At 44.2% G+C, this 9778-nt stretch overlaps 1 protein-coding gene across 7 annotated transcripts in view; it reads left to right on the top strand.

Moving 5' to 3' along the window:
• Dgkg (diacylglycerol kinase gamma) overlaps positions 1–9778 on the top strand; it is a 216667-nt gene that overhangs the window by 36638 nt on the left and 170251 nt on the right. For 6 of the 7 annotated variants that reach the window (XM_008823627.1, XM_008823625.1, XM_008823626.2 and 3 more), the window contains exon 2: positions 6256–6570. The exons of the other annotated variant lie outside the window; for it this stretch is intronic. In XM_008823627.1, the coding sequence (XP_008821849.1) occupies positions 6504–6570 (67 nt within the window). In that variant the 5' untranslated portion in view covers positions 6256–6503. The remainder of the gene's footprint in view (positions 1–6255; positions 6571–9778) is intronic. 7 annotated transcript variants of the gene reach the window in all.

The raw sequence follows: 9778 nt of genomic DNA, 5'->3' as shown, positions 1-9778 counted from the left end.
TACATAGTAGTATTTAATATATTAATATAATATATAATTATATAAAAGGAATGATAGAATTAGAAAATCACTATCATACTAACTCTCTAGGCAAAAATCATCAGTGGGTACTAAAGCTAGAGGATAAAAGTTTGGTGAGTAGTTATAAGATTACAATAACCTGGGGCTGGAGAGATGGCTCATCGGTTAAGAGCACTGACTCCTCTTGCAGAGGACCCGGGTTCGATTCCCAGCACCCACATGGCGGCTGAGAACAGTTCTTGGCTCCAGGTCCAGGGGAATCTGAAGCCCTCTTCTGACCTCTGCAGCAAAAAGATTACAATAATCTGAAGCAAATAAGATCAAGTTTAGAAACCAGTGGAACACTAGAGACCTTCCTCTCAACTGCTCAGCTGACTCATAGTCTGTGTTGCTAAGTGCTATGTCTGCAATAAGGCGATAATCATAATTTTTATATTTTTATTTATTCTTTGACATGTGATGCAAGCCATACAGGTGTACAGTGCATTTTGATTATATCCACCCCTACTACCCTCTCATATCTCTTCCCACTTTCTCTTGAGCACTTCATCCCAACAAGTCCCCTTTTACTTCAATGTCTTTTTTTTTTTTTTTCAATAACCCGCTGAGTTTAACTACAGTTGTTTGCATGAGCGTGAGTAGGAGGTTATTTACTGGAGCATGGGTAACTTGCCAGAGAATGCAACACAGCAGAAACTAGGCTCCTCCATCCATGTTGACAGGCTCAATCTTGTGCAAGTAGCCACAGCTGTTGTGAATTCATTAGCGCACTAGCCATGCCACGTCCAGAAGACAGTATTTCAGAGCACACCTCCCATCCTCCAGCTATTACATCCTTTTCACACCCTCTTCCTCTATGTTCACTCAGCCTTTGTAGGGGTGATATAGATGTCATGTTTAGAACTGAGTGTTCACCAGTCACTTATTGTCAGCATTTTCAGTACTGAGGATTGAACCCAGGGCTTTGCATATGCCAGGCAAGTACTCTATTGCTGAGCCATGCCCCTAGCCAGAGCTTTGTTTCTGCATGAACCACTGTCACTGCAAAAAGAAGGTTCTCTGACCAAGGCTAAGAGAAGCACTAATCTAAGCATACGAACATAAATATGTAGAAGGCAGTTTGGCAATATACCCATTTAGCAAGACAGTAGAAGTAGATTCCTCACTAAAGGTTATGATCTCTCTAGCCGTTTGCTTTTGACCAGGTTTACAGTACCAGGCCTGAATTCCCTCTTATGGAACATGTCTCAAATACCATCAGGAAAGCCGGTTAGCCCCATAATATTTGTGCCACTATTGCACCAGTGGTACATCTTGCCCAGCAGGTAGGTATGGCCGTCTCACCAGCCCAACAGCCTTAGTTTTGGTTAACCCTCCCCATCACCCTCTCCTTTCCCCCACCCCTCCCCATTTAAGCCTTTCCACTCCCAGTATCCCCCTCCCCTCTACTTTCATATATATCACATTTTGAAGAACAGTAATTTTTATTGAATGTTTGCTCTATGACAAGCATTGTACTGGCATGGGGGGTGCATATATTGACCCAATTCTAACACTAAGTAAGTTTCTTCACTACTATCCTTAGAAAAAACAAAATTCAAGAAAGGAGAAATTTGCCTAGTCAAATATCTAAAGAGAGAAAAGCCCAAAGCCAGAGTCCCTGGTTTCTGGTTTTCGATTTAGCATTGTTCTAACTGCCTGTGCTCTCTGAGTCCTCTGAGAATGCTTCTGAAGTGTGCTGAAGAATTAAGCCAGAGAGGCATTGTTTTGTTTTGGTTTGGTTTTGGTTTTGGTTTGGTTTAGCTTTGGCTTGTTTTTTGTTTTGTTGAGACCAGGCCTTGCTACTTTTGGCTAAGACTGGCCTCACATTCACAATCTTCCAGCCTTAGCCTCCTGGTTCCTGGGATCGCAGACAGGTACTATCACATCTGGCTCATAGAGGTATTCTTTTTTATTATTATTTTATGCATTTTTATTTTGTGTATATGAATGTTTTGCCTACATCTCTGTAAGTGCACCCATGTCATACAATATTCTCAAAGGCCAGAAGAGGGTATCAGATCTCCTGGAACTGGAGTTATGGACACTTGTTGGCCACCATGTGGGTATTAAGAACTGAACCCAGATCCTCTGCAAGAGCAGTCAGTGCTCTTAGCCACTGAGCCAGCTCTCCAGTCCCTCCTCTTTTTTTTTAATTATAACTATTAGATAGCTTACTTGATTTTAACTGTGATTAACAGACTGGCACATTTAGAGAGCATTAAATTGCAAATCATTTAGAGAAAAATGGATTTACAGACAATATTAAGAATTCCCACATTTGAACTTTAGTAGTTGCATTTGCTTTGCTTTATTTTTCACAAGGCTTTCATAGTCTATTGACACACACTGTCTGGATTTCATTAATGATACACATATATTTCCATCATAGGTATTTATGCCAAGTAGTGTTATATTTTAAATTTCTAATTTCAGATGAAAGTCATTACATTTTTATATTGATTTTTTATTCTGTAATTTTATCAGTTCTAGGTTATGTTTTTAAATTTTTTTTATTTCATGCAATATATTTTGACTATATTTAGATCCCCTCCACTGTCTACACCCCCTTCCTATCCTCTGTTCAATTTTATGTACAATGTTATAGTATATTACATTACATTATTATGTAAGTCCTATAGAGTCAAATATGTGTCTCCAAATGCTCTTTGGTATGAATCCATGCACTGGAGCCTTGTCAGCCTACCAAGACTGACCCTTAAATTAGGTCGGCTCTCCCCTCCCACAGTAGCCATCAGTTGCCAATAGTTTCTCAGGTAAGGTGGAGTTTCTTACCCACCTGCCCACATCTCTGCTGGGATTTTGTGTGGCTTGAGCTTATGAGGGTCTTGTGTATGCTGTCACAGTTGCTGTGAGTTCATAGGAGTAACTGACCAGCTGTCTGGAAAACTGTTTCCTTGTGGCCATCCACCTCTTCAGGCTCTTATTACAGTCTTCCTGCCCCCTCTTCAGCAATGATCCCTGAACCTTAGGAGGCAGAAGTTTGACATAATGTCCTATTCGGGGATAAACTGTTGGAGTTACAGGCTACTGTGAGCTGCATGATGTGGATGCTAGGGATCAAACTCAGGTCGCCTGGAAGGGCAATATGTGCTCTTAACCATTGGGCCAACTCTTCAGCCCCGTTAGAGGCATTTTTAAACAAAAGCGTTAGTGATTCCCTTTTTTTTTTTTTTTGGCCATGTTTACTAAATGCTTAGCTTCATGCTTAGCAACGCACGATGTGTCACTTAATAGAGGGACCTTAGATGATTTCCTCATTTATAGACATGTACACAAACTAGATGGTATAGGTCAGTCGCTCAGTGCGGCCTCTTGATGAAAACAAAAGACCTTCAAAACACAGGATTCAGGATGCTGCTACTGAAATACTATGACTTACTGCTTTTAAGTAAACTCTTTTCACAAGTAAAGCACTCTAATTCATGATTAAAAATACAGTATAGTAAATACATAAACCAGTAACATAGTCATTCGTTTTCTCTACCAACTGTTATGTACTGTACACAATTGTAGGAGTTATATTGTCATGTGACTAGCAGTGCAGATGTGTTTACACCACATTACTACAAACACATGAGGAATGAGTTACACTACACATCTCTAGACAACTACTAGGCCAAAGGAACACTCTAGGTCCACTGTAATCTTATGAGCCTACCATTGTATGTTCAACAATTGTTGACCAAAACATTGTCAAATGAATATGACTGTTCTTAATGTGCATGTTGTTATGAGAACTAGGTTAGATGGTATATGTAAAACACACGATACACTGTAAAATGAATGTCTGTTAAGCATTAGAAACAACAGTGGTAAGTGTTGAATTCCCTAGCATGATGGAAAATGTGTCTAAAAGACATTTCTTGCTTTTGGACTGCGTTGATCTTGATCATCAGGGACTAGATCATAATGAGGTCATGAAAAGAGGACTGCTATATAAGCACTGAAGAATTCTGTTAGCAGAGGATGTGATCTGGTTGACAATTTACAGAGCAGATAGGAGGAAGGAGAGCAAAAGCCAAGATAGGGAGACCCGTGGGAGGCTATTGTCAAAGACCAGGCTGGAGATGATACTCAGGAAAGGACTGGTGTAGTGGTGAGGACAGAGCTTTCAAGAGTCAGCCACCATCGGGAGAGTAACAGGGAGCTTAGGCTAAATCTCACGCTTGGTCTCTGTATTGATTGGGTACTGATCGCTCTTCTGGGGTGTGATTGGAGTGCAGAAGAGCAAGTTGGGAACACTAGTTTAAGATGCTGGTTTAAGATGCTTTGGGACCTATAATAGAGTCTCAATAGATAGTCATATCTAAGTGCAGGATTTTAAGATCAGAATACTCAGAATTGGATCAGAGCGAGGACTCCATGTTGGAGAGTCACAGACCGTGAAGGGATGAAGTCCCTCGGGGAAGGGAGGCTGAATGAAAAACACCAGTATTTGAAGATGGCAGAAGTAGCTGAAGGAGTCAAGTAAGGAACTCTCAGAGAGATAAGTAGTGAAGGTTTTCTGCCAAGACAAAGACTGTACAGAGAGAGAACAAAGTCAAAAAGGACTGAAAAGTAAATACCTGTGGGATTTGGAACTGGTAACTCTAAGAAGAGCAGCTGCTGTAAAACAAAACCCAGTCTTCCAGTAGAACAAGGACACTGGTCTTTTTATAGGAGAAAGAGTTCCACTTGGCTGCCTCCAGAGATGCCAGCCGGCATCTCACTCCCTGGCACAGTCTTCACATCACCTCTTCCTTATGGAGCTAAAATCTCAGTCCCTCGGCTGTAGTTTAGCCTTCCAGCGCAGGCTTGCACCAGCATTATCTGTACACTCCAGAGAACTCTACAGATGGCTCCCTACTGGGACCTCCTTCCTGTGTACCCACGTGCTCCAGTCCCCCAAGACCTGCCTTAAAGTTGGTCCCTGTGCTAGACAGCTGTAGTTGTCAACTTGACAGACCTGGGTTGAGGGAGCCTCAATTGAGAAATTTCCTCCATTGGACTGGCCTGTGGCCATGTCTGTGGGGCTTTTTCTTGATTGTTGAGTGGTGTGGGAGGGCCCAGCTCACCGCGGCAGTGCCACTCCCAAGCAGGTATGTCTGTGTTGTATAATAAAGCAAGCTGAGCACAGGCCAGAGAGAGAAGCAAGTCAGTAAGCAGCATACCTCCACGGTCCGTGCTCCAGGTCCTGCCCTGAGTTCCTGCCTTGGCTTCCCTTGATAAGCGACTGTGAGTTGTAAGCCAAATAAACCATTTCTTCCGCAAGTTGGTTTTGGTCAGTGTTTTATCACAATAATAGAGATTCGAACTAAGACAGTCCCCAGGGCAGATCCTGTGGTATGAACACTGGGCTCGTTCTTTACTAACATCGGAGCCTGTGTTTTTTTCTTTCTTTCTTTATGCCTCCTACTATGTCGAAGGTTTACTAATCTGTTTTTATCCTCAACCCAGAATAAGAAGTGCACTTTCTTGTTATGGTCAGTGTACACACATGTGTTATAAGTAAAAGGAAAGTCTCATGGAACAAAACCCACTGTAGCAGAGGCACTTGTATTTTCAACTTTATTCCATTCTGTCCTAGTTCATGTTTTTAATTCCGGTCTAGCCCCATTACTTTTATTTCATCACTCACACACTAATTTAATAGAATACACTGTGCTAGGAAAGGACCAAAGGCAAAGGCACTAAGTACGCCGGTCCACTCCCTCATTTGCCCAGGGTCTTGTGCCCTGAAGCAGGCAGGTCCTCTCCCACCCCGTTTTTTACAGCTCTGAGAAGGAAACAGAACGACTCTAGCCCTCGATGCAGCGGGCCTTGGGATTATCTGAATTTCCAAAGCAGCCCAGTAGAGCAAAGAAATGGTAGTGGTGGGATTTAGAAATGAACCAAGGAGAATATAGTTCACCTTTCACGAGGCATCTAACAGGCCAAGGCATGTACATCATCTGCCTCATGCAAGATAGTTCAACTTCCCCAGTGCTTAGAATGTGGCCACCCCATCACACTGGCTGGCTTGCCACCCAACACCCAGCCAAATAATGTTGCCTCTGTGCCCTCCCCAGATCTCCCTGAAGATAGATCAGCCCTGGAGGACCACTGAACTGCTTCCCCCCTCCAACAGAGAACATCTGTGGATTCTTTTTTGCTGACATTCTCATTTACAGTGGCTTTTCTGCTTCCACACAGGCATTGTCAGGATTTCGGGACTGGTGTGGACTACAACAGGAGAATGTTGCCCGAGGAATAGCAGAGGTCTTTTCTCAGCTGCACAGAGGTGCCCACAACTGACACTGACACTTATGTCCCAGAGAAGTCTCCCAAAGGCCTGATCCATGGCATGCCTGTAATGAGCCAGGCTCTGGGCTGGGCCTGGGCTTCTCCCTGGTGAACAAAACTCCATCTCTGGCCTCAAGGCACTCACACTCAGCTGAAAGATGAGTGAAGAACGATGGGTCTCTCTCACTTCGGAAGAATTTGATCAACTCCAGAAATACTCTGAATGTAAGCAAAGGCATTGGCAGATGTGGGATGGGGTTTCCTCTTGACTGGGGAGATAATTCCAAGAAAGCAGAGTCAAGGCCAAGCCTTGACAATAAGACCAGGCCTGGAAGCTTTGATAACCTTGTAAACACAGAAATAGTACTTTTAATATAAAGACACAATCACCTTTACACCCTATAAATAATCCACACTCACCACAGAATTTAGAATACATACTACAGAAAATAGGACAGGTTTAAAAATCACCAATGAGCCGGGCGTGGTGGCGCACACCTTTAATCCCAGCACTTGGGAGGCAGAGGCAGGAGGATCTCTGTGAGTTCAAGGCCAGCCTGGTCTACATAGTGAGTTCCAGGACAGCTGGGGTTACAGAGAGACCCTGTCTCAAAAAGACCAAAAACAAAAAAAAAATCACCAGTGAACTCAACAAACACTTGAGAGCATACTGTTTCATTTAGTTGTCTGCACTTTTTCTTCCTAAGTCTGTACTTTCCACGTAACATAGTATCGTGTTTTCTCAGGCCAATTACACCCCTCTAAACATAATTTTAAAGGGCCATAGACACATGGTTACCATGTTTCAGGGTCACTGACTTCAATACACTCAAGTATTTTGGACCTAGAACCTTCTTTCAGTAAGATAGTGAACTCTGATGTATACATATCTTCCTATTTTGTTCTGGAAAGCCTGGGCTTTCAGTTGGGGTTCTTGGCTTCCCGTTTGCGCTACCTAGGAACCATTTCAGTGTATCAACTAATAGTAGCACATAATAGCACATAAATCCATGTTCACACCAGGGACACAGCTGTTTCCCCAAAGGCCACACTTAGTCCTGACTGCTGATAGACATCTGCTTGAGCTGAGGCAGAGACCTGTATGACTACTGCCCTCTGCACGTAGACTGACCATCCATTGACTTTCTTCAGACCTTTGTCCTGCAAAGCTCAGCTCCCTAACCTTGCTCTAATTATCTCTACCTTCCCATTAATGATGCTAGAGCTTTTGTAAATCTCTAGCCTGTATTATGTTGACCTGCCCTATCAGCTTGCACAGGTGGCCTCCAATCTCCCTTTCAGCAGCACCTCCTCCACCCTCTGGCAGGCACCTGATAGATGAAGTAGGTGATGGATGAGTCTGGTTGATAGGGAGAAAGCACCAGGACACAGATCAAACTCCAGCAGAATAGAGTTTATTAGCAAAGGAACACATGAGACAGATTCCCTTCTGGGCAGGGAAAATGTCTGCCCCGGGGTTGTGAGCTGGGGTCTTTTACAGGGGGAGGCTTGGGGTGGTAGAGCAGGACTGTTAAAACCTGCTCCCTTTAGAGATCAAAGAGGAAGCCTGCTGTGTTGGCCAAATAGTGGAGAAAATTCTGCTTCTCTTGACTTCAAAGACCAGGGTGCTTATCAACTCGGTTCCCTTTTCTCAGTGGGCTTGCTTGTGAGGTCCAAGAGGTGAGGGGGCGGGGCTATCTGAATCTTACAGCACCACCCACCCTTGTACACAGTACTAGTCTAGGAATCGGGAGACCTAAGCCAAATGCTAGTTCTGTGATGTAACCACTCTTATCAGCCTGAAACCTCCACATCTTCTATATAAGGAGAGTGGACTAGGGGCTAGGAAGATGACTTGGTTGGTAAGGTGCCTGCTGCCAGGCATGAGGACCTGAGCTTGGACTCCTATCTAGCATGAGTATTTAACAAAGAAAGAAGAGAAAAGGAAGAGAATACCAGATACAGTGGCAGGTCCCAGCAACAGGAAGGCAGAGACAAAAAGATGTCTGGCACTTGCCAGTCTACCTGAATCAGCAAGCTCCCAGTCTAAGAACAATGAGGGACATGACTGAAGACACCTGATACTGACCTGTGGTTTCTGTGTGCATGTACACATACAAACTTGTGTTCCTACACACATGCACACACATGAACATGTGCACACATATACAGCAGACACACACACAGACACAGACTCACAAGAAGTGTGAACTCACCCTAATGTTCCATCAAAGTCTAATGGCCTGTGACTTAAAGGTCAACGGGAGCCCCACGGTGTACTGGTCAATCTCCGTCCTGGTACTCCTTGGCCCTCTCTTGTTTAACCTCAGTGGGTTTATAAAACTGTAACATATTGACCAAGGAATGGCCCTCTGGGGTAAATTCAATTTAACTCAACCTGCACTTTCAGAGATGAAAAAGAAGCACAAAGAAAAAGCCTATCCTACAGGGAGCAGACTCTTGTTAGGCAATCTGAAATGTACTCACAACACAAGTGGAATGCAGCTCTAAGGCAACAGGAGCATGCTATGGTAGCACTGGTTAACAGCATATAAAAGACCAGGGAATTGAAAGTGGAGAAAGCAGTATGGGAGGCATGTGGACCAGAGTGTGTGATTAAACAACAGAAACGTGTTGTCTCCAAGTTGTGGAGGCTCTGAATGCAAAATCAAGACATTGGTTGGTTGCTTCTTGTGTGGACTGGAGGAAAGGGCCTGTCCCCACAGCTCGTCAATGGCCACGTTCTCTCCCATCTCCTCCCATGGTATTTTCCCTGTGTTTGTGTTTTTGTGTCCAAATTCTCCCCTCCCCCCCCCCTTTTTTTTTTTTTTTTTTGGTCTTTTTGAGACAGGGTCTCCCTGTAGCCCCAGCTGTCCTGGAACTCACTATGTAGACCAGGCTGGCCTTGAATTCACAGAGATCTGCCTGCCTCTGCCTCCCAAGGGCTGGTATTAAACGTGTGCGCCACCACGCCCAGTCTCTTCCCCGTTTTAAAGGATACATTCTCATTGGATTAGACCCACCCTCTTCCAGTATGACCTCATCATAACTGCATCTGCAACAGCCTTACTTGAAGTCACACCCTGAGGTACTAAGGAACGGGACTTTTCACATTTGAATAGGGGAGCACAAGTGAAGCCTTAGCAGAGGATTCAGTTGGGAGAACACTTATCAAAGGCGGAGGGCCCAGAGGGAAAGGGTAGGTAGGGAGTGGTATGGTTGAGGTCTGAGTTGGATGCAGAGAAGAGCAGGAGGTCAGGAAGGAAGGGCGAGAAGGAACGAAGCTAGCAGCAGGCCTGCATCTCACAGTGTGGCCGTAGGCCAAGGTGGGAAGATAGAAGCCATGAATCTGGAGGCTTTGTGCAGGGCTTCAATTAGGTAGCTGCCAGGCCATGAAGTAAGGCAGCAGTTGGGACAATATCTAGTCTAAACT

Source organism: Nannospalax galili, unplaced genomic scaffold (assembly GCF_000622305.1).
Source record: "Nannospalax galili isolate Female #2095 unplaced genomic scaffold, S.galili_v1.0 scaffold1349, whole genome shotgun sequence".
NCBI lineage: Eukaryota > Metazoa > Chordata > Mammalia > Rodentia > Spalacidae > Nannospalax > Nannospalax galili.
This window is presented reverse-complemented; position numbering and strand designations above follow the sequence as displayed.